General features: G+C 53.5%; 1 protein-coding gene across 2 annotated transcripts in view; it reads right to left on the bottom strand.

Moving 5' to 3' along the window:
• Positions 1–910: 910 nt before the first annotated feature.
• RGS10 (regulator of G protein signaling 10) overlaps positions 911–24,345 on the bottom strand; it is a 38,142-nt gene continuing 14,707 nt past the window's right edge. For both annotated transcript variants that reach the window (XM_032313048.1, XM_032313049.1), the window contains exons 4-5: positions 15,116–15,259; positions 911–1,265 (exon numbers count right to left, since the gene is read on the bottom strand). In XM_032313048.1, the coding sequence (XP_032168939.1) occupies positions 1,119–1,265; positions 15,116–15,259 (291 nt within the window). In that variant the 3' untranslated portion in view covers positions 911–1,118. The remainder of the gene's footprint in view (positions 1,266–15,115; positions 15,260–24,345) is intronic.

Raw genomic sequence — 24,345 nt, forward strand, 5'->3', positions numbered from 1 at the left:
GGGAAGGCTCACAAGTAACCGAGTGTGGTCGCTGTTTGTACAAACAGGAGTTGAAGATTTGGCGAACGGGCTGGAGAGGTCTGGCAGCAGATGGCGGGAGCAAGCGGCACTAGGGAATCGAGCCTGACTTGGGCTCTGCCGGGCTCTGCTTGCAAAGGGGCGAAGGGGGGCTACCTGGGCTGGCTGGGACAGCCCGGGCCAAGCAGGGTTTCACTCACAGCCTCTCTACCCAAAAGAGACTTTTGAAAAGCACTTCTTTCCCCTTGCTGAAGTGTCAAGCCCGGAGTTAACAAATCCAGGAAAGCATAGGGCAGAGGAGAGGGTTCCAGTGTGTTCCCAGACGGGTTATGGGAGAACAGGACATGCCCCAATTCCATCATCGGCACAGGCCACGAGCCCATTCACCACTGCCTTGCGCTGCCACGGGGACCCTGAGCAATTCTGCATTTATCTTTCTTCCAGACGAGATCTTGTTTCTGTCAAGATGAACTATTTATCTGTGTCACATGAAATGTCACAGACTGTAGGCAACACCAAGACAAACCCACACACAAGAAATAACCCTCTGGGGGTGCGCACACACAGCTCCCTAAATCTGGAGAGGCTGTCAGTGATGACTTCCCAGCCGTGAACTTACTCTTGACAAGTACTTAACCCAAAAGGCGCTTGACAGCCCACACCCCTGGGGCCCTCAGTTTGTCAGAGCAACTCACTCTCCAGCTGATTTGCCAAGGGAATCCGTGGACATGCATGGCCCCTCCCCCAGAGGCTGGGCAAAGGCGTAAAGGGTAACAGGTGGTTCTAGGTTTCACCTGGTGGCCTTAGACGATGTTTAATCAAACTACGAAATGCTCAAAGCATCCAGTGTTTAAGGACTCTTCTGCTCGTGTGTGTGTATGTGAACTAAAACTTCAAAGCTATTTGGTTTTTTATGTAAGATTAGTCATCATGCAAAACTCACTGGTCAAGCAGTTAATAAAATACACATATCCCACGGGAGGGTTTTGTACATTTCAGTCCTTACAGAAAACAAAGCAATTATAAATCCTGCACGGTCCTGAAAGGGAGGGAGTTCCTTCGCCTCTGAAAGCCGCCAGTCCTGCCAGCCCCTCGGCGGCTCATGTGTTGTAAATTCTCGAAGCCCTTTTAGCAGCAGTTTGGGCGTCTGGGGCATCTTCTTCCTCTTCCTCGGTTCGCTTGTGTTTCAAAAACAAGTCAGACTTCAAGAAGCGGCTGTAGCTGTCATACTTCATGAGGTTGAAGATCTAAAGGAGAAAAGGATAAAGGAATCTGAGGTTGAGGCTAATCGGACCGTGAGTCATTCTCTCAAATGTGTATCAAATTCCTATCGTGTGCCAAAGAGGGCAGCTACGTGCAAAACCCACAAAGCAAGTAAGTCTGGTGCCGGGCAAGGAAGATTTCTTGGGTGGTTTTGGTCATTAGGAGACAGACTCAGCGGAATGTAATAGTTAGCCACACAAACGAATCTACCCCTATCTTCCTTGGAAGTACAAATGCACACAGCACTGATTCACACCCTTGTATCAAGAGGTCCCTTACGAAACTCCACTGTTTGGTTAGATAACACAGATAGATAACAAATAGGGCTGTATTTCTCCAGAAACTTGAGATGGCAGAACAGAAACCATTCCCGTAGAGGGGGTGGTGACTGGAAAGGCCACCGTCATCTCAGATGATGCCAACCTTGTTAAGAACCCCCACCCCAGAAGTCTGGCATCCAAAATCTCAAATTAGCCTGTTAGGATGCCAAGAAACAAAATGGGGCTACTTGAACGCAGGCCGGGGAGTGAAATGACGGTGTTAGCAAGGAGAGGCTCCGGGAACAGGCCCTAATTAAAGCAAGCAGCCGCTGGCTACGGCAGGCGGACCCCAGCACACTCACACAGCCCAGGAGCACTGCTCTGGGGAAGCGAGGACTCTCAGATACGAAGGGAGGACCCCTCATGGAGCCTAAGTCTCCTGGATTATCAGGCTGCATCCTGCCCCGGCAGGTCCTCAGAGAACTGCCCCCTCTTCTTAGCCATGGTCCCTGTTTCCAGCCTCCCCTCCCCTCCACTCCCACCGGATCCTTTGTCCCCCTCCTCCCTTGCCCTACGAAACCGGTGGAAAAAAAGAGAAGCATTTTCCGGCTGTTGCAGAATACAGTCTCTTGAGAAATCCTCCTCCTGTTTCTCTCTCTCAAACCTTTCAACTGAATTTTCAGGACATTCTGCAGAAGAAAAATCCACACCATGCACCCCGGTGTCTTTGCTTCCTGCACTGCGATGGGCTCAACAAGTGGGAAGTTCCAGGGCTGTCTAGAATGTCGCTCACTGCCAGGCGGGGTTATCAAGTGGGTGGTAAAACCCTGACATCTTTTAAATTCGACCTCTCCCAACACACACGCAAACTATTTTGAAAACTGAATGTCGGATAGAGCCGAAGAACTCAGAACTTCTGCCTGGGGGATGGGAGACCTGGAACCTTCTGCCTTTATACCTTCCTTTTCCTGAGACGGCTTCACCCACAGGAGAAGCACCTGAATCACTCTGCTGCCGTCTGAGTCCACTGCTCAGGGAAAGATTTAGGACTTTGTGTATTCCTTAAACTCTTGCACTATGGCCTGCCCGTCCCCGGGTGCCCTCCAGCCCTGCCTCGGATCTGCAGCTGTTCAGGAAGGACACGCCCCCGTGAGTCCCCACCTTGTGCCTCTCCGAGACCGTCACCTTTTATAGCAATCTTGCAATCTGAGACTGATGGGCTGACGTTTGGAGAAATCATTCACTTTAAAACAACAATAAAAAAAAAAAAAAAACCCTCCCAGAAAACACAAAAATCAGAGTCAAGGGCAAGGCGGGGGATGAGGAATGCCATTATCGCTTGGCGGCCTCCCACGAGTGTGCCGTGCAGGTGGGACCGCCCCGAGGCACCTGCCTGATTCTGCTCTCCCGGGCACAGAGCTCCCAGGGGGCCCCCTGACGTGCCCGCCCTGGTGGTCTGGCGCGAGGCTCAGAGTGACTCACGAACGCCGCCTCGTGAGGACCCCTCCTGGCACCCAGCTCTGCACCCCCCTCCCACTCCAGGTCCGCAGCAGATGGAACCCAGCACTGCCAGCAGGATGCGGTTGGACCCAAGTGTCTCGTCTGAAGTCTCGGCGTGTGGGAGGATAGCATCCTGTTTGCCTGCCGTGCTCGGAGGCTCACCCTTCAGAGAAGAGAAGAAAAAAGCCCCCAGGGACGGAGCAGGCGGGGGACGGAGGCCAGGGGGTCTCTTCAGCTGAGGGGGGCTGCTCTAGGGCAGGCAGGACTCGGCCTCTAGAAGATCCCCAGAGGCCACAGGCTCTCGGCACTCGATGGTGCCAGCGAACGTGAGGGGACAGGGCTATAAACTATTTAACAGGAGCATAAGGGCCACGCCCTGCCATGGGCAGATGTGAAATGCCCAGGAAGGCTTTTGGGCTCAGGTTGCCTCTGCCAGGAGCCTTCGCCCGCCTCCTGGAGCTATGCAGTCACCAGGCAGTGGCCGCGGGCATCAGACCCCTGTAGGAGAAGGAACCACATTTTCCAAGGCTGCAAGCTGCCTAGCAGCAAAGGGTATCCTGGGTACTGGCCTCGGAGTGCACAGGAACAGGGGGCTCAAGTCCCAGGGCCCCCCCATGGGGCTGCTGAGTGAAAACACCTGGAGGATAGAGAATGCTCCTAAAAATCCCTTCCCGGGAAGTGCCCAAAGGCAGTGTCTCCAGCTGTGGACCCCAGGGGAGCCTCATTGGTCACAGAACAAATGGCTGTGACTGGGGTCCTATAAATCCTCGCTCAGTGAATGAACAGAAACTATCTAATGTGCAGCAACAGAGGGCTGACAACATGGGGGGTGGGAGGGGCAGAGGAGGGGCAGGTACCATCCCTGCCGAGGGCACTTTCCAGCCCAGCACCAGGCCATGCACGGAGCATCCTCTCTGTTGAACCCTCACCGAGACCCTCTGACACCTGCTTGCAGAGAGAAGAGACGAGGCCTCAGAGACTCAGGGCTTTGCCCCACAGGCGGCATGTCCATCTACCGGGGCTGCTGTGAGACGTAACCCAGACTGCGGGGCTCAAACAACAGAAAGTTCTTTCCCACGGTTCTGGAGGCTGGGACTCTAAACCGAAGGAGTTGGCAGGGCGGGCATCTTCTGAGGCCTCTCTCCCGGGCTTATTCAGATGGCCCCAACTTGGGGTGGTTCAACTTACAATTTTTTGACTTTATACAACACACATTGAGTAGAAGGCGTACTTGGAACATTGAACTTTGGTCTTTCCCCGGGCAAGTGATAGGCGGTCTGACCCTCTCTGGTGATGCGGACCCGCCACCATGGGCGCCAACGGCTCACGCTGACAACCATCCTACCTCCGTACAGCCGTTCTGTTTCCACTTCCAGTACAGTATTCCATAAACGACGTGAGATATCCAACACTTCATCTGTGAAATAGGCTTTGCGTTGGATGACTTCACCCAGCTGTGGGCTAATGTGTGTTGAGAGCACGTTCAATGGGGCTAGGCTGAGCCATGTGGTTCGGTAGGTTAGATGTGTTTAATATCCTCTTTAACTTGCAGTATTTTCCACTTCCTGTCAGGATGTAGCTCCATATTGAGTTGAGGAAGATGTGTCCATGGCCATCTTCCCCCCGTGTCCTTACACGGTCTTCCCTCTGTGTCTATGTCCTAAACTTTTCTTCTTAGAAAGAGACCAGTCATACTGGATTAGGGCCCACCCCCAATAACCTCATTTTACATTCAGTGTCTCCTAAAAGGCCTTTAAACACAGTCACATTCTGAGGTCCTGGGGCTTGGGACTCCGACACCAGGTTTTGGGAGAGGACACGGTCGGCAGCAACCCAAGAGAGATAGGCGGGATGCGGATGCTGGCCCCCTTGCCCCGAGCCCATACTCGGAACGGCTAGGCTGTCCCACCGCTCAGCTGGCAGACCAGGAGGCAGTCACTGAAAATGAAGTCTGCGAAAGGAGTTAGACGTGAAAAGAATGCAACATGTGAATGTTACATGTCTAAACACTCAATTTTAAAAATGTGCTGAAATGAAAAACAATGATCCCAAACATGTTCCTCAAGAGTGTATCTGTGTAGGGGCGTCTGGGTGTTTCAGTGGGTTAAACTTCTGCCTTCGGCTCAGGTCATGATCTCAGGGTCCTGGGATCAAGCCCCGCATTGGGCTCTCTGCTCAGCAGGGAGCCTGCTTCCCCCTCTCTCTCCCCCTCCACTCTGCCTACTTGTGATCTCTCTCTCTCTCTGTCAAATAAATTAAAACCTTTAAAAAAAAAAAAAAAAGAGTGTATCTGTGGGGGCACCTGTCTGGCTCAGTTGGAAGAGTGTGTGACTCTTGAACTCGTGGTCATAAGCTTGAGCCCCATGTTGAGTGAAGAGATTACTTAAAAAAAAATTTTTTTTAATGTATTTGTATGTGTAATGGGAAACAAATATCCCTAAAAGTCAGTGTGGTGGGTTGAATAGGGGACCCACAAAGTGTATGTCCACCGGGAACCTCAGAATGTGACCTTAGCAGGAATAGGGTTTGTTGAGGATCTCACGATGAGACCGTCTTCCAAGGAGCGGTGTCCTCCTGAGACAAGGAGAGGACACGGACGGACACAGAGAGACGAGGTCCCATGAAGGCAGAAGCCGTGATCAGAGCGAAGCAGCCGCCAGCTAAGGAACACCGGGACGCCAGCCCCCACCAGAAACCAGGAGGGAGCAGGGAAGCATTCTTCCGTAGAGCCCGCAGGGGGGCACAGCCTTGCCAAAACCTCGATTTCAGACTTCTGGCCTCCTGAACTGAGAGAATGGATTTCTGTTGTTTTAAGCAACTCTGTTTAGAACCATTTGTTAAGACAGCCCTTGGAAACCAACAGTTGACTTCTTGATCTCCGCTCGCTCCTACCTGAGCGCAGAAAATGGGATGGCTCTCGGTGTTCCAGAAGGTCCCTCTCTGATGGGGAGAACTGGCCTCACGGGGCCTGAACAGAGAGTATCACCTTCCAACACACCTCAAGTTGTCCTCGGGGGAGAGAAAGCAGGAGGTGGAGACAAATCGGGGCTGGGGCTGGGGCCCCCGTGGACAGACGGCATCCGAGCAGAGCGATGCAGCTGTCTGCAGCCTGCCGCGACGGTAAACTACCCAGCACCGCTGTGCTGGGCTCACGTCTGCAGGCAGCTGGAGAAGGAGCTCTCTGTGATCCGGGCAAAGGGAGCCCTCCTGCCCACGGGCATCGGTGGGCCAGGTCACACCACCCAACCAAGGCCCCACTGTCCGCAGGTCCCAGGGTGCTACTGATTAGCCTTGGCCTTTCTGCGAGGGAAAACACCCACGCGGTGCTCCAACTGGAGGTTGTTCCGAATCTGCCGTTCCGAGAAAGGACGCCCTTCCAGAAGCACCATCGTCCGGGGAGAAGACAGGACGCTTCACCAGGCTTGAAGGCCCCTCGGTGGGGATTTCATCACTGTCTTCAGCAGCACGTTTCAAAGCTAATCGTTGAACGCCGCTCAGACAGCAGGGGCATGGGAAGACCTCCGTGCGCATCCCTCCTCTCCACACCCCTCTGCCATGTTACTTCAGCTGGATGCAAGGGGGAAATAAAGCCTTTAATGCAACAGGACGTTCCTGTAGTGAGATTTTGTATTTGCTTCAAGAACCGGGGTCTTGAAAGAAGGCAGCAAGCGCCATGTCTAACTGCACCTTCTGGAACGCGCTCTCTGCCCACACACGCAGACCACAGACATGCTTTCCTACCCACGTGTACCGACAGAAAGCGTGAAGAAAGCAAGCTCCCTCCCTCTAGCCCTCAGGCCATGGAATGACCAGAGGCCACGGGGCAGGGCACACACAGGGGTGTCCATACCGTGCAAGTTCAAGACCCCCTCCCTGTCTTCTGAGTGGGGTGCCACTCAGAAGGTCTGAGGGCAGCCGGCAGAGAGCAGCTCAGCTCAGCTCTTGTCCCAACCAACCAGGCTGTGGAAGTTTCTCTCCTGCTTCGGGACAGGCTGCCAGACACGGACGCCAAGCCGGGTAGGATTGAAGCTCCAGAAAGAAGGTGGGCATGGACCAAGGAGGAGCGCCCCCTGCTCAAGGGCGATTCCCCTCACAGGCCCATGGGTCTGGTGCTGTCCCATGGAACAGGGGGCACTTGGTCCACTTTTTCCTGGGGTCCATCACGCTCAAATCCCAAGCCCAAATGATGTGCTTTCTACGTGGAGAGAAAGTATTTTCTTTTGCTTTCTGCCAAGGAGGAGACTTAAAAGTTATTCTAGCACCACCCGACCTTCTTCCCCTAAATACCTTTCTAAAGGTATAAAAAAAAAACCTCAGAGTATTTCAAAGGCTGTCTTTCCTGCCCTCCTGAGGCAAACAGCTGTGGGAGATGCGGGGAGCCAACTTTTCTTCCATTTGAATGAAAACCCACAACCTGCCCTTTCGAGCTTTGCTCACTGGAAAATGCCAAACTGGGGACTGGATTTAATCCAGGGGCAGGTGTCAGCTGGCACCCACGAGACAGAGGCACCAGGCCCAGCCATCACTGTGGACTTGGAGATCCAGGGCATGGGGGAGGGGGTGGACCCCGACCTGCCCCCCGGAAGCATGGCAGCCCCTCCCCCCACGGCCAGGTCCTCACCCACCGGCCCACCCCTTCGTCTTGATGTCTAAAAAGGAAGTGTTTCTCTCTTCTTGGGTTCTGGGGAAATTCAAAGTAAAGACACTGCCAACAAGCAGCCGGACGCATGGTTCCTTTCTCTGTCAAGGATGTGGCTGGGAGCATTGACATCTCACTAAAGTCTTTTCTACTTTTTTTTTTTTTAAGCATCAGAGGTTGAGAGCTTCCTTTCCCGTGGAGAAGGCCACCTCCCTCCTGCTTTCCCCAGACTAGACTTAGCACCAAGCCTGGGCGAGAGGGTCCCGGCAGCACTTGAAACCTGCTTTAGGTATAGGCACTGGCTCCCTCAGGAACATTCTCGTTCATGGCCCCAGGAAACCATGATTTCAAGGTGCCACGTGCAATGAACTTGACCCTCCCACTGCCTCTAGTCTCCTCGTTGGCCCAGGGGGAACCGACCTGGCTATTCTGTGGAATTCAGACCAGAGGCTTCAGGGCGAGAAAGGTGTGTAAAATGGTGCGGAGACACTTCTAGGAGCAGAGTTGTGTTTTAAATCTTTTGACATGGCACGATCTCAAGTCACTGAGCAGATTTCAAGGCACACCATTCTTACCCCTTCAGGGAAGGGTCTGGAAGGATACGGAACACACGGGCGTTACTGCTAGGGAGGGAGAGGGAAGGCACGGCCTAAGGGGTTTTAACGCTTTGGTTCAGCCCCTCCTGGGTTATGTGAATTATCTTTTCTTCTCAACAACAAACGTAGTTATTTATCTACTAAAAATCATTTTCAGGGGCGCCCAGGAGGCTCGGCTGGTTAAGTATCTGACTCTTGGTTTTGGCTCAGGTCATGATCTCAGGGTCGTGGAGCCCCATGTCGGGCTCTGCGCTCAACACGGAGTCTGCTTGAGATTCTCTCCTTCTGGTGCCCCACCCCCACTCGTGCTCTTTCCAAATTAATTAATTAATTAAAATCTTTTTTAAAATTAATTTTTGAAATTAACCTGCTCAGGGGCGCCTGGGTGGCTCAGCCGTTAAGCGTCTGCCTTTGGCTCAGCTCATGATCCCAGGGTCCTAGAATATAGCCCCACATCGGGCTCCCTGCTCAGGGGGGAGTCTGATTCTCCCTCTCCTACTCCCCCTGCTTGTGTTCCCTCTCTCACTATGTCTCTGTCGAATAAATAAGTAAAATCTTTAAAAATTAAATTAAATGAACCTGCTCAGAATCCTAGGTGACACAGTAACGGGTTGCGCTCATGGCTCTTGCTGGCCAGTGGGGCCCTGGGCCGGCCTTCCTCCCTGGAGCTCACAGCCATGGGTCCAGCCCGCCGAGCCGACAAGCCCAGCAGGGACGGACGCTGTCATGTCTCGTACAAAGGAAAACCTGTTAGGCTGCTGTGACCAATTTGATCCCTTCGTAACTGACTTGGTACTTGAGGGACGGACGGGAATGTTCTAGAATCAGCTAGGCCAGCGGGACAGAAGAGCCCGGCGGGGCCAGGGAGATGGATGTGGGAAAGGAGAAGGCAAGAGCCCTGGCAGGTCTTTCAGGGCCAAAGACCGGGCTGCTGTGAGGCACGCGTGAAAGGAAGGTGGCGGCCCAGGCACGGAGGAGGACGGCAGGGCCAGGCGGCAAGGCGGAGGGTCAGGAGGACGGCCTGGCCCCCAGGAAGCCCCACGCCCACGCGGGTTCCCCTCGCCCAACGTGGAGACCTCGGGCTAGTCGGGTCACCTGCCCCAGGGGTGAACTTTCTCACTTGAGAGCCGAGGCTCCGGGTCCCGGCTCTGGCTGCTTTCAGGTGGGGACCGAGGCTCGGGGAGGGTGAGGCACGGCCACTCTGCCACGGCTCCGGAAGTCCCATCAAGCCGGGTTTCTCAACCTCAGCACCGTGGCCATTTGGGGCTGGATAATTCTGGGTCGTGCGGGGCTGTCCCATGTGTCCCATTTAGCAGCATCCTGGCTTCCACCCAAAGAGCCCGGTGGTACCCTCCGCCCACCCCCGTTGTGACAGCCAGAAAGCTCTCTCCAGACATTGCCCAGGATCCCCTGCTGGGGGGAGGCAGGGAGGAGCCAAATCGTCCCTGGTTAAGAACTACTGCACGAAGTTCAAGTTTATCTTCATGTGACATTCTAAAGGACACGCACAGCCCCACCCACAGAGGGTCCTGAGTAAACACGCCGCGGATAACAAATGCATTTCGCCTCCCAAGTGTCTTATCATAACCTCCGTTTCACAAAACAGGAAGCTGACGCCCAGAGAGGGACTGCATCTTCCCCCAAGCCTCCCAGCTACCAAATTCTAAAGTCCAAGGAAAGGGGGAAATGTTGGGTCTAAGGAAAAAAGGATGTGGCTGGCAGGGAGCGACTTTGTAACATCAGGGCACTGACTTTGTAGACGGCGTCACGGTGCAGGTCCGAGGGGCAGCAGCACTGGCCAAAAGCCCCATGGTACAGAGGTGGACTCAGAGGTCACACTAAGAAAAGGGAAGGCTGGACTGGGACGAGAGCCCCCACGTGCCCCTCCCAGCTAACCTGACATGCAGAGAAAATGACAGGAAGTCTGAGCTCAGCATCCAGGAAGTGATGGGCAGTGCGGGAGGGGACGAAGGCAGGTGTCAGGCCATCTGGGTACGAATGATGAGCCATGGTCAGGAGGCTGCAGGGTCACAGCTCGAACAGAGATGGCTCTGCACCGAGTCATCACCATCCTCTTGCACAGCTCGAGGCCCAAACCTTATTAGCCCGACTGGCACATTCTATAAATAGTTACCAATCAAAATCCTTGGAAATAAACTGCTTACCACAGCTCCAAGGCCTAACCCCAGCCAGTCCCTCCTGACTTAGTTTCTACCATCTTCCTCACTGACTATATAGTCCAGCCATACTGACCTCCTCTAGTAGATCCCCACCCCAGGGCCTTTGCACTTCCTGTTGCCTCTCCCTGGAAGGTCTTACCTGGCTTCCCCTTGCCACTCAGGTCTCAGTCACCTCCTCAGGGAGCCCTCCTTGACCACAAGATCCATAGTAGGCCCCTCCCAGTCACTTGTAGCCCACCACCTGCTGTATTTACTTCATAGCCTTTATCTTTTTCTGTCTTTGTGGTTGGATGGCGGCTGATTTCCTCTCTGCACACACAGCTCCTAGCATGGTCCCTGGTACATAGTAGGCTCTCCATCAAGATGGTAACATAAGGGAGTGAATGAAAGAACAAATACCAGCAAACCAACCAGAACGGAAATAGACCTGCCAGCAGAGGGTTTTTTAAAGGGGGGGAAAGAAAAGACACTGCAGGAAATTGCAGTTCATTGAAAAAACCAGTTCTTTGTAAGGTCGCCTCCTCCTTCCTGCTTCCCACAACTTAAATTTGTCCTTTGATTCTAGGCTAAGGTTCCAAGGAAACAGCCACAGTCCAAGACCAACCCCCACCCCCACGGCTGCCGCCCGCTCCTGGCCATCCCAGCATTGTGTTGAGCACACAATGTTTGCATGAACTGAGCTAAATCAGAGAAAGATCTCTCTACTTCCCTAAGTTTTCAAAGGGATGGAGTTTTAAGCCCCCAAACTTCTTTTAAGATGTCAAAATGTTGGGGCACCTGGGTTGACCAGTGGGTTAAAGCCTCTGCCTTCGGCTCAGGTCATGGTCCCGGGGTCCTGAGATCGAGCCCCGTACGGGGCTCTCTACTCAGTGGGGAGCCTGCTTCCTCCTCTCACTCTGCCTGCTTCTCTGCCTGCTTGTGATCTCTGTCTGTCAAATAAATAAAATCTTTTTAAAAAATGTCAAAATGTTGGGGTGCCTGGGTGGCTCAGTCATTGGGTGTCTGCTTTGGCTCGGGTCATGATCCCAGGGTCCTGGGATCGAGCCCCACATCGGGCTCCCTGCTCAGTGGGAAGCCTGCTTCTCCCTTCCCCACTTCCCTTGCTTGTGTTCCCTCTCTCACTGTGTCTCACTGTCAAATAAATAAATAATCTTAATTTAAAAAAGAAAAAAAGATGTCAAGTGTCTAACACATCCTTCAGAGACCACGCCGACCACAGTTCTGGCCTGATGCTTTGGGGGATCAGGATCACAAATGGTGTCATCGTCCCACGGCACAGGGATGCCCTTGGTGTAGTGCGTGGGGCTCAGGGCCCCCTCGGTGGCTCTAGATATCGCTACAGTTTCATATTCAGTTTCCTTTTTCTGCCTCCGCTCTGCCTGTCACTTGTCACTTCTTGCTGCCCATCCCTGCACAGCCTCCACCTGCATTTCCAGCCCGCCGTGACCTGAGGTGCCGAGCCTGCCGGAACCGCGTGTACAGCAAGAATAAACAGGACTTGGATGAAGACCCAAGAAGCCCTGCTTCAAATCAGATGCACGGACAAGGGGTCTTCTAATTTACTGCTCACGGAGGATCTTCCCACCCTTCTAGGCTCTGGCTGTGAACTAATGTCCTGCCCTCCCCCCACCCCAGGAGGGTTGAGGCTCCCTGATGTCTCCCTGATGGACGGGGAGCGAGAAGCAGGCGGCTGGACAAAGCCGGAGCCACCAAGTGGGACAGAGCTGGAGTTAGGTGAGTTCTCTTGGTTCTACATAGGTTCCTCCTGGCTTCAAACTCCTGCACTTAGAAAAACAGCGTCCTCCCGGGGCGTCTTTTGGGAGCAGAGAGCCACAGGCTGTGCTGAGCACACATTTTGATGGTCACCAGCAAGGCTTTTGAGGGGCAGAGTTTTCCCAAAGTGGAACAGAACGCAGGAGCCCCCCCCAGGGGCTCCCTGTGGCATCAGCTCGGATTCCAAATACCTTGTTTCCACCCTGTTGTGCCTTTGGAAGATGGTGCCTCTTTCTCCCTCTCAAATAAGTGAATTTTAGCAACAGGAGACACGAGTGCTTTCTTCACATTAAGCACTTTGAACTGCACTGTGGCACATGCGTACTTACAGGAAGAAAAGGATGGAAAATCCAGAAGTCAAACATTATCCATGGTTTTTTTTCCAAGTATAGAATTATGAATTTTTTCATCTTTATACTTTGATTTTCCAAGCTTCTTTTGTTAAGCATGTATGACTTTGTATAGTTAAATGAGGGTAATTTAAACAATATTTTTCTTTGCGGGTGATTCAGCCAGTTAAGCATTTGCCTTCGGCTCAGGTCACAGTCTTGGGGTCCTGGGATCGAGACCCGCATTGGGCTCTCTGCTCAGCAGGTATGGTCTTCTCCCACCCCCTCTGCATCTGCCCCTGCTTGTGCTCTCTCTGTCTGTCTCCCCCTCCTTCTCTCTCTCTCGAATGAATAAATAAAATCTTTTTAAAATATTTTTTTCTTTGTCGTTTAAAAAAAGATCGGCCTCTGTCCCTTGTGTTTCCTCCTTTCCGTCCCAGCAGAAACGCCCAGCGTCTGCAGCAAGTGGAGCGTGCCCGGTCACAGGGGTCCAGTCCACCCTGAGACGTGCTTCAGGCCTAACTGCAGGACATCTGGGTCCTTGGGAGCCCGAGGTCCCAGGGAGTGGAGTGATGTCAGTGGACTGCATCCCTCCCTACTACCTCGGCTTCTGCGGCCCTGGACGATGGGGTTGCCGGTGTTCACCCGGCCTTTCCAGTCCCTCTGCTCCAGCTGCTTTGAAGAGCCATGAGGGGCCCCCACGGATCCAGGCTGTGGGCGTGGCAGAGAGTGCGTGGTCTTTGAAGGCAGGTGGACAAGAACACATCTGGCCTCCAGCACCTCCTGCTACCTGTGTGACTCTGTACTAACAAACCACTGAGTCTCCTTGAACCTTGCTTTTTGCATCACCAAAATGGGAGTAATAATAATGCAAGCAGAAGATTAATGAGATGGGACAAGCCAAGTAGACATGAGACGCTGAAGGTACCCCGAACAATAAACACTGCTCTTAGTGAAAATATCCAGGACACAGGGGGTTCAGTCCAGGTTCTCAACCCTGCCTGTACTTTCAAGTTCCCTGGGAAATTTTAAAAGACTCTGAGGTCCATCGGGCACGAGCCCTACGTGGGGCTCCACACTTGGCAGGGAATATGCTTCTCCTTCTCCCTCTGCCCTTCCCCCACCCCAGCTCGATCTCTCTCTCAAATAAATAAATCTTTAGAAGAAAAAAAAAGACTCAGCGGTCCAGGTCGGGGCAAAGATCCTCATGCAGCTATGGACACAAGAAGTGCCTTTTCACCATCCATTCTACTTCCTTTCCAGCCACAAATCCATGTCCATGGCTTCCTTCCCATTGGCTCAAAACCACCGCCTCCAGGAAGCCCTCACCAAGTCACCCACACCCACTGGAATTCCTTCAACACCTAAACTTGGTTCAGGATTCAATTCACACGGAGTTTGCAATGCGTGCCCTGTTGCCGCCATGTCAACTTGAAAACATTCTCGAACCACTTTTTACCTTTGTATTTGCTACCAATATACTTGTTTCCTAACCTGACGCTGAGCAAAGATGGATGCTGGCACAGGCTCCGGGCTCTCTACTCCAGACGATCCAAAAAAGGCCAACCGAGGCACTGTATCAGTTCCCAGAGTGTGGTGTTAGGACCTGAAGCAGCAACGTCACCTGGGAACTTGTTAGGAAGGCAAAGTCTCAGGCCACCCGGGAACCATCGCACTGGCAGATTAACTCTGGGGGTGAGGCCCAGCGTCTGTCTGATCAAGCCCTCCAGATGGGTCTGGGCTTGCTCACCTTGGAGGGCTGCTGAATGAAGCTAAAAGCCAATTTCCACCTGGGAGTCAAAGAAGGCCTTTGCTCCCTTGCCCCAGAAGGGGCCAGCAGAAGTTTGATATTGGTCCGTGTTCCCTCATCGACAAGTGTATAGGTAACATTTCGTAAGCACACTCTGAAGAGTCACATCTGCAAATTCATGTCTAAAATCTCTGGAGTGTAGTTTCGTCCCTTTTCCTATTACCACTGGCATAGCTCATAAAAAAAACTTGCCAGAAAACTAATGTACCCCTTAGAGGTCCATTTCTTAAACTCAATTTGTCCTGCTTTAAGTGGAATAGAGTGCCCAACATTAACCTTTTCCTTAAAACTCAGGAGCCTCACTGTGAACTCACTCACAGCCTAGGGCCCCCAGAAGTGGGTGGCTGTGCTTAGATACTGGCACAAAAATAGCCCCAGGATGAGTACCACTGTGAGTCCTTGCGCTTACTTTCCAGATTTTTCTCTCTGTTCCTACCTGCAGCAGCTACATGTTGCTTCCTCAGTGTGGGTCCCTCAAATAGCTCCAGCCTCCCTTCTAATCTGGGTTGAGAAGAAAGATAACCCTGCTGGTTCAAACTGTGTGTAGACCAAAAGTAGGCAGGCCTGAGGGAGCCTCCTATGTGTCAAAGCCCAAGCCTGGCATTCCAGTCCCCTCTCATTCACCAACCACGGCCCTTCAGTGCGCCTCAACTTGCCCAGCCGGAGAGATAGCTTCTGGGGAACCTAACATTCTTCCAGCCTGGGAATAAGTGTCACATCCTGGGGCGGATAGGGCAGTCAGATTACCTGGTCCTGGAGTTTCTGGAACATCAATGGGTGTGGTTCTTCTAGTATCTTCTCATTGAGCCGGGATTGCCCTTCGACATTGACTTGTGACGAGGCCTTACTGGACAGAAAGGTCATGTAGATCTCTTTTGCCTTTTCCTGCATCTGGAGGAGACAGGGGGAGCCTGTTATCTGGGAGCCCAGCCCTTCCCGCCTGAGCCCAGTTCTCTATACCAGCCAGACCCAGAAGCTGCAGGAAAAGCAGCCCCATAGCCCTTTGGGGCTCTGGCTGCCGTCCGGGGCTAAACGCTGTGTGGGAGGGCTCGTGCTGGACCCAGCCCCTGCCGCCATCCCTGCCACACATCTGAAGCCACTTGTCCTGTCAGGAAACTTCGACACTATCCATTCGGAAATGATGACAGAAAGCATCCCGGCCCAGAGTGGATGGTAGTCTGCGCCATTCAGGACCATCCTCAGAAGTCCCCAAATGAAGGAGAAAGAAGCCAGGCCCTAAAGGCCCCATACTGCATGGCTCTATTCCCATGAAATATCCAGAAGAGGCGGATCCACAGAGACAGAAAGCTGAGGGGTGGCCCAGGGTTGGGGGAGGGGGCAAGGAGGAGTGACTACAAACGGGTAAGGGGTTTCTCTGCAGGGCAGTAAAAGATTTCTGGAACTGGATCGTGTGAAGGTACCTTATGCCGCTGAACTGTGTACTTTAAAATGATTTAAAACGGTAAAAAGGAAAGCCCTAAAAAAATGGTTAAATGGTAAGATTTGTGCTATGAGTGTAACAGTGCAATTAAAAAAAAGTCAAGTTTGGGGCGCCTGGGTGGCGTGGTCAGTTAAGTCTCCAACTCCCGATCTCAGCTCAGGTCATGATCTCAGGCTCAGGAGGCGGAGATCCACGTTGGGCTCTATCTTGGGTGTGGAGTCTTAAGATTCTCTCTCCCTCTGCCCCTCCCCGCTCTGAAAAAGTAAAATTAAAATTAAACATAGAAATAAACATAAAAAACATCAAGTTAAACCATGCACAGTATGCCAACCAGTCTTCGAGAACCTACTATGCCCTTTACAGCCATGACCCCATTTCCCTAATCCCCTGAGCATCCAGCAAAGGGCCATTTCCTGGTGACGCCACTTCCCTGATGAGGACACAGAGGAGGTGATGTGGCTTATTCCAGTCTTGACTACCCTTCCCCACCCTGTCCCTGTTTCACACCTGTGAGAGACATCACCCCCTCCAGGGGTCCAGTCGGTCCACGTTCCAGGACAGGGAATGTTTTGGTGCCGGGATATGAGTCTAAGCAAAAGGGAAAAGGCTTGCTGCTGCCCTGAGTCCCAAGTGCAGTCCTGCTGGAAAGCATCAGTCCTAAGTGGAGACAGGCCCTTAAAATTCTTCTAAGCACAGTTGGAAAAGATATGCCCACGTGCACTCAGGATGCTGCAAAAACCTGGAGCAGAAACACTTAGCGTAAGTGCTCTGTCTTAAAAACAGCACGCCTGCTTGCTGCATGGTCCTCCAGGGCAACCCCAGAGCGCTCTGTTTTCTCCTAGAGAAAGGAGGCACCTCGCTGGCAATGAAGATGGGGGTCGGTTCTCTGAACATCACTGACTTACCCAGTACCTCGCCCCACAGCAAGTCAGGAGACAAATGCTTCTGACCGGCAGCCATGGAGCCATGACCGGATGGGGGCGGGGACAGGGGGGCTTCCTGAGGCCCAGAAAAGTGCCATTGTCTTCAGAGAGCCCACCTGGGACCCCTCACAGGCTGCCGAGCTCGGCTCAGGGAAGCCCAAGCTCTGGAAACATTCAGACTTCTAGAAACCACCGGAAGACTCCAAAGGAGCCTTGAAACAAGGGGAGTTTAACTGATTTTGGTTCCAGGGACTGGTTGATAAAAGACGCCATGACGGTCCTACCCCCCCAGAAAGAAAGTCTTGACAGTATGGGGTCAACGTCTCAGGCCACAGTATCATTTCTGGATCAACTATTGCCAAGAACCATTAATTGATGTCCAACTCAGCAACACAGTAGCCTCTCAGGGCTTCTCCAAGGGACAAGTCTGGAGGCCATCGCAGAGATCCAAGCGCTCTGGAGCTTCTTGCCTTTCCAAGGCCCCCCATGACTCCATGAAGTCAAGAGCCTCACTCCCACTACCCCTTCTGTCCGTGAGGAGCAGTTTTGGAAACCACTTCCTGTCTTAACAATACTTCACGAAAATACAATTTCAGCTAGTCTGATCAGCAGACTCCATGCAGAGCTCTGGAAATAGAAATCACTCTGGGGCTCCCTTTCCCCTTGAACACTCACACAGACACACACACACACACACACACACACACACACACACACACATGTTTTCCAGATGAATCCAGGCTCTTTTGGGTGGTTCCGCAAAGGAGAAGTGTAATGAGTAGCTTGAGGCTTGGAGGTGGGGGGCGGGGCAGATGGAGAGGAAGCAGGTTGGGGGCTTGAAGGTACGCTAGCCTCTGGGGTGCTAAGCCTCACCCACCCTGAGGTCCCCAGCCACCCCTCCTGAGTCTGTCTGGAAAGATGGTGGGGTCCCCGAGGCACACAGTCTGGGGCTAACCTGGTCCATGGCTGCCCCCACCCCCGGCTGAACACACAGAGGGGACTGGCTTCAGCCCAGAGCTTATCTGCGCTGGGATAGGAAGCGTGACCGAAAAGGGAAACCCTTAGACTGCAGACCACAAGCCAGTCACGGGAAGGCCTGATGCCCATGCCGAGAACTCTTAACAAAAAAGAAGAACCAGGTCTCTTGAGTTATTTTGGTAGAGTTTCCATAGCTTTGTTAACCCTATTCTAGCTCCCGCCGGGAAGAGAACAGAACATGGTGGAGCGGCCCAGGGCTACGGTTCCAGGTATGAGCTGGAAGGAGGCTGCCCTTCCCCAGCCCTGCCAGCCTCCAGCAGGGCACCTGCTCCGCGGAGAGCAGACACGCCCAGCGTCCGACCCTGCCCGACTAGAAGGTGCTGGAAAAGGATCCCCGCCCCCGGGGCCCAGGTGATGACTCCTGGCATCAACCTGAGGCCCGTCTGTGGGAGTGTTTGCCCCCAGATGAGCTTCTCACAGACGCTGCTTGAATCTGGGGCTTTCCTTCCCGCCTGGTGATGCGTCAGCCCTAACAAGACTCAGGCAGAAGTCAGCGCTCAAACGCTGCTCCCTCAGCAGATGCATGTTGAGAAGCAAATCCGCTTGAGTATCGGCCCTAGACACAGCAATCAACTCGGGACAACAGAAGCATCAGCATTCCAGAGCTCAGAAGAGCGTTGTTTTGACTGCCTCACTCCTCTCCCCCATCCATTAAGGGCACTGAAGCTTTTTCCCTGGGGAAAAGAAAAGCTCCTTCCACTCCATGTGCCCTTATAGCTAATGACCTCCCCACCCCCTGACTTGTTCCTGACACATCTCAGAGGAAAAGTGCACACTTTCCATCTCCATCGTCTCCGTGACCCCCTCCTTGGCCTCCTCAGTCTGGCTTCCACAAGCCCCCTGCCCACCCCCAACCGCCAGCTCAGCCTCCCAGCAGCTCCCAGACGTGTGCTTGTGCCTCAGTCCCTCAGACCTTCTTCTGATCTGCTCTCTGGCCCCTGCCTGCCCTCTCAGCATCCTCCAACTCCTTCCTGTTTCTGTCTCCTTTGTAGGTTCCTCTCTCTCTGTTCCCCCATGAATTCTGGGGTTCCCAGTCCTCTGTCCTAGCGAGGATGTTTTCCTAACCACGGGCTCTCCCAAGATTTCATCCCAACCCTCTCTCCCCAAGCTCCTAACCATAGAGATTTCTAGAAATGTGGGCTTGGATGTCCCACAGACACCTCCACCTTAACACCAAAAAGCAAAGTGGCCCCTCCTGGCCAGTGCCATCTCTACCCCAGGATGCTGGGAGGCACAGTTCCCCACACCGGTCTCACCCCAAAACTGCGCCTGTCACCAAGATCTGTGCACCCGGTTCACCCGGCCTCCCGCACACGCCTGCACAGCCGGTCCCCGTCCACTCCTGCCCCTCAGCCGGAGACGGACGACAGGAGAGGGCCCAGGAGAAAGTTTAAGGATCGAGCCACTACCTTTACTCATATCAGCTTCAGAAAAAGAAGGAGGCAAAGAAAATATCAAGTAGACGATGCAAGCATAGTTCTGAGAAGTGGCTCAGGAAATGGAAAGCAGTTGGAGGGACGGGGGATGGTTCTGCCAAGAGCAGAGACAACAAAGGTGCACCTGCAGGGGTGGGGAGGGCGTGCCAACGGGAGCGCCTGCCAACAGCAGGAACTCGGGGGTGTCAGGTACCCCAGACGGAAGGGATGAGGAGGGCCGCAGAAAGAAGCCACGAGACCCCCCGCCCCGAGCCCTGATGGCCCCAACCCAGAGCGGCTATCCCCTCCCTTCTCCCTGGGAGACTAGAGTTTTCTCCACTAAAGAAACCGACTGGGGGAAGCTGCCCAACAGAGGCACGAGGAGGGCAAGGATGAGACAGCAAATGGTTAAGGGGAGCCCTACCACGGACCGGACCCCCCGCAAAATCCTCCCAGCCCCACACGCTGGACGTCCGTGTGGTTTGTGAGCAAATCAGGCGTGCGGCCACCGCAGAGAGACGACGGGGCCCCAGTCTAGAGAAAACAAAAGCAGAAAAAGAATTCCACAGAAGGATGTGGAAATAAAGTTGTAATCTCCGAAGGAGAAGTAGGAACCAAAAGCCAAAGAGATGAAAAAAGTAAGAGGGAAACAAGGTGAAATTGAAGGTCTCGCTCCGTCCGGGGGAGCAGGGCCGTCCCTGGGAAAGCGGCCAGAGAAAACAGACGGAAAGGAGGGACCAAAAGTCATGACAATCCTAACACCCTAACATTGCCCAGAACTCTACATTTCCAGATTAAAAGGCTCCACAAAACGCCCACACAGGGGATGAACCCCAAGCCCCCAGAGCTTCTGCCTCTACAGCTGTAGGATATTTGTGATGAAGAGCGCATGCTCTTCCGGAGGGAAAAGAGCCAATGAAACAGGAGAGTTGACATATAAATGCTAATTCTTAACACAAATGGAAGACAACGGGGCAGTGCGTTCAAAGGCCTAAGGCCGTGTCAACCTAGAATTCAATTCCGTTCCAGCACAGTATCAGTAAAGTGGGAGAGTAGGGAAAAATAGCATTTTCACTCAACCATTCTTGAAATGGCCACGGGCCACGTCCTCTTCCTCAGGAGGCTACTCCTGGCCACGCTGCCCCAGCACGAGGGAGTGACTCAGGACAGAAGATGTCCTGGGTCCCCGAAGCAGGCAAGGAGCCGAGGGAAGGCCTGTGGGGGCCGAGGAAGGCCTGGGGACGCCCCAGGGGCAACTGCGGTCAGAGCACCCCAGGCAGGTCCCTGGGGGAGCCCCGGCTGCACAGGCGAACCGAGAGGCCTGAGCCCACGCGACACCGCGTCGGGAGGCGTTTCAGAGGCCGCTGGAGGTTGGAAGAGTAAGAAAAGCACAAGAGGGTCCGAGGAGAGAAAACGTCACGGAGGCATCCTCTTTGGCTCAGCCGCAAACAAGAGAGAAAAGAGGCTCCTTCGTGAGAAAACAGTGACAAGGAGGCAGGTAAGTGCGGGCTCAGTTACAGCGAGGGGAAGCCGGGAGATAACATCTAGATGCGGCAAGGTAGCTCGGAAGCCACGGGGGCGGGGGGCCGGCCAGTGCTGGGTCCGCACCCCACCGGGGGCAGCAGAGCCACACACAGGCCAGCCTGGACCCAGCCAGACCCAGGCCGAGACGCGCAGCACGAACCGGGGGTGAGTGAAATCTGGAGGGTGCTGCGGGGGGAAGGGAACCAGCCCACCTTACTCCCAAAGAAGCGTGGGTCACTTGGGGAGGTTTGAATACTTTTTTTTTTTTTAACAAAGAAGATGGTGTTTTAGCCTTTTAGGAAAACCTCTCCTTTAGTACTTTTTTAAAAAGATTTTATTTATTTGAGAGAGAGAGAGCAAAGTTGGGGGGGGGGGTGCGGGGAGCAGAGGGAGTAGCAGACGCCCTGCTGAGCAGGAAGCCTGATGGGGGGGCTCCAGGCCAGGACCCTGGGATCATGATCTGAGCTGAAGGCAGAGGCTTAACCCACTGAGCCACCAAGGTGTGCCCTTTGGTACGTTAAATAAGAACCTCAAACACTTTAAATCCTGAAACAGTTTGTAGTGTTAAATAATATGTAATAAAAATCATAAATACCACAGACCCCTCCCCCATAACTCTGTTAATTCTAAAACACTATAAAAAGGCAAGGTACCATTCTATTTAAGTGCCAGTGCAAGCCCTTCTCGAAGGTATGATTATTAGAAAGTGGCGCGGTGGGGCACCGGGGTGGCTTAGCTGGCTATGCGTCTAGCTCTTGGTCATGATCTCAGGGTCATGGGACAGAGCCCCATGTCAGGTTCCCCACTCAGCTCGGAGTGTGCTTGAGATCCTCTCTCTCAAGCACACTCCTCCCCACACCCACATGCTCTCCCTCTTCCTGTCTCAAATAAATAAATCTTCAAGAAAGAAAGGAAGGGAGTCTGGGTGGCTCAGAGGGTTAAAGCCTCTGCCTTCGGCTCAGGTCATGGTCCCAGGGTCCTGGGATCGAGCCCCACATCGGGCTTTTTGCTCAGCAGGGAGCCTGCTTCCCCTTCTCTCTCTGCCTGCCTCTCTGCCTACTTGTGCACTCTCTCTTAATAAATAAATAAATAAATAAAATCTTAAAAAAAAAAAAAAAGAAACCTGCATTGCCCCGCCACTTCCCCACCCCCATTCCTGGCTTGGTTTTTATAAATCTGTACAAACTGCTGTGTCCCTCTGCACAATGTCACAGAGTGAACAAGCCCAGTATGCCCATGAATGAATGAATGAATGAATGAATGAATGAATGAATCATGGATACCCAAAACCTTGTTGGGGCTTGTCCTGAGGCTTTATCACTCATAAATACCACTCGGTTTGAGAAGATAGATCCATCTCTCGTGTTAATTCATGGGGGAAAGGCACTTTACAGAAAAATTTCAAGCCATAAAGAAATTGGGAACGGAGAGAAGTGCTTTGAAAGCTGCCTGCTGGGTATGAACCCCCTGAAAGGTACAGCCATCACAGGAGCCCCAAGGAGAGCGGGGGTGCGGGGCATCACCCTTCCCAACTTCCTGAAAGCCAGATCCCTCCCTTGGGAAAGCACGGGCCAGGGCAGGCAGCAGGGGCACAGCGTGGGCCCACTGTTTGGAGCTTCTGAGAAACATGTCTGTCCCTAGGGCCATCACCGTGGCAGGAGGGGAGGGGGCCAGGACCCACCCCAGGGGGTCATCAGGTGTCTGCTGACCTGAGTGGGAAGAACAGGAAGTAAATGACATCGGGCTGCTCTAGGCACTTGGATACAGTGGGGAGAAGACCCAGATCTCAGACCCCCAGAGCCTGTGTGGTAGCAGGAAGACAAGACAGTACAGAGAGGAAATAAAGAAACTCTACCCAGAAGAGGTCAGATAAATTGGTAAGGACTCTGCAGAGATCCAGCGGGATAATCCTAGTAAAAGAATGAAAAAACAAGCCAGCACAGGGCCTCTTTGAAGTAACGAATGGGCACCTGGGTGGCTCAGTCGGTTAAGTGTCCGACTCTTGGTGGTGATCTCGGGGTCGCGGGATGGAGCCCCACGTCAGGCTCCATGCTCAGCACGGGGTCTGCTTGAGAGTCTCTCTCTCCGTCTCCCTCTGCCCCCCACCAACTCATGCTCTCTCTCTAAAACAAATCTTTTTTCAAAAAATAAGAAAGCAATGGAGGCAACATGAGGTTCACACCGGTCCACCACCGCCTCCGTTCACTGTAGAGATCCACCCTCGACAGACTCCCCTCCGGACCAGACGAGGCACGTCTTATTGTGAAACTCGGTTGGACTCACTTCTCCTCCTGCCTCTGTCCTCCTCCACTTTTTAAAATTAGTGTTTCAGAGCTTACTCCTGGTTTTACTTCCCCTATAGCCAGACCCACCAGAGAGAACACAGACTCTGCAGTCTGAGCCCCGGGTCTGCGCTCTGGCCCCGATGGCACCAAGCCAGGCAGCGTAGGCAAAGCTGCTGCGTGTTCTTCCAAACCACAGCCCACACCTCTGGAAGGACGGGGGCGGTCATGAGGCTGAGCGCGATAACCCAGACCGAGATCGGGGCCCCACAGGCCCCACAGAGGCTTGCTTCCTTCCCAGCACTGCTGCCTTCTCAGGTGGCTGGGGGGTGAGGCCCTCACTTCACATTCTAGGCTTCAAGACACGAACCTTCACGAGGTCATATGCTGGGTGTCAGGGGCGGGGGTACAGCGAGGGGTTCTCAGATTCTGGAAACACTGTCTGTGGGATGAGGATGGGCCAGTCTAACCCAACCCTGTAGCCTTGCAGTGTTCACCCGGACTCGGGCTCTCCGCGTCTGACCTCACCTCCCACCCAGCCTCAAGCTCAGCAGAGCTGGCCTGTGCCTCAAGCGCCACTGTCCCACCACCTGGCCTTCCTTTGGCTCTTCTCTCCAGGCTGTCCTCTCCCCATGCTGTCCCCACCCCCAAACTCCCCTTCAGGTGTCTGCTTCCCCATCGACCCCCGCCTGGGCTCCCACAGAACCCCCACTTTCCATTTCTCTGCTCAACACACTTGCAAAAGCTTGATTAACAAGCTGCTTTCCTTCTCGATGCCTGTTCCCTTAAAGCAGCTCATCTGTCCTGTCCCCGCGTGTCTTCCACACTCGTTACAAGGCCTGGCCCTGAGCAGGCCCTCCACAGAGATCTGGTGGACTCTGCTGAACCCGAGAACACATGAGCTGGTGTGCAGGGAGAGCACCCAGGTGACCTCGGAATGTTGGTCCAAGTCCCAGCTCAGCTGTGGGGGCCTCAGCTTCCATGGTGGCGGAGTGGTAGAGGGAGAGACGCCGACCCGGAGGCCCCTCTCACCCTTGACACACAAAGAATATAGCAGAAGAACGGATATCTGTTTGCCTGCTTGGCTCTTACCTAGGGTTTTAGCCTGAGTCTGGACAAATCAAATTGCACAGTCCAGCATTTACGGACAGTGGCCCCTGAGCCCTGCCCTGAGTGCTGGGGCCAAAGGAAAACAGTGAGCACTCCTGTCTATAGGGCGGGATCCCAGCTTTCCAGGACTGGCAGACCCACCCGCTCGCTTTACCCTAGAGGCCATTCACTGCCCAGGAGGCTCAAACAAAGTCATCCAGGGACGAGAAGAAGCCTGAAGGAATCAAATACCAAGGGTCCTCCC

The sequence above is a fragment of the Mustela erminea genome, chromosome 14, assembly GCF_009829155.1.
Source record: "Mustela erminea isolate mMusErm1 chromosome 14, mMusErm1.Pri, whole genome shotgun sequence".
Classification (NCBI taxonomy): Eukaryota; Metazoa; Chordata; class Mammalia; order Carnivora; family Mustelidae; genus Mustela; species Mustela erminea.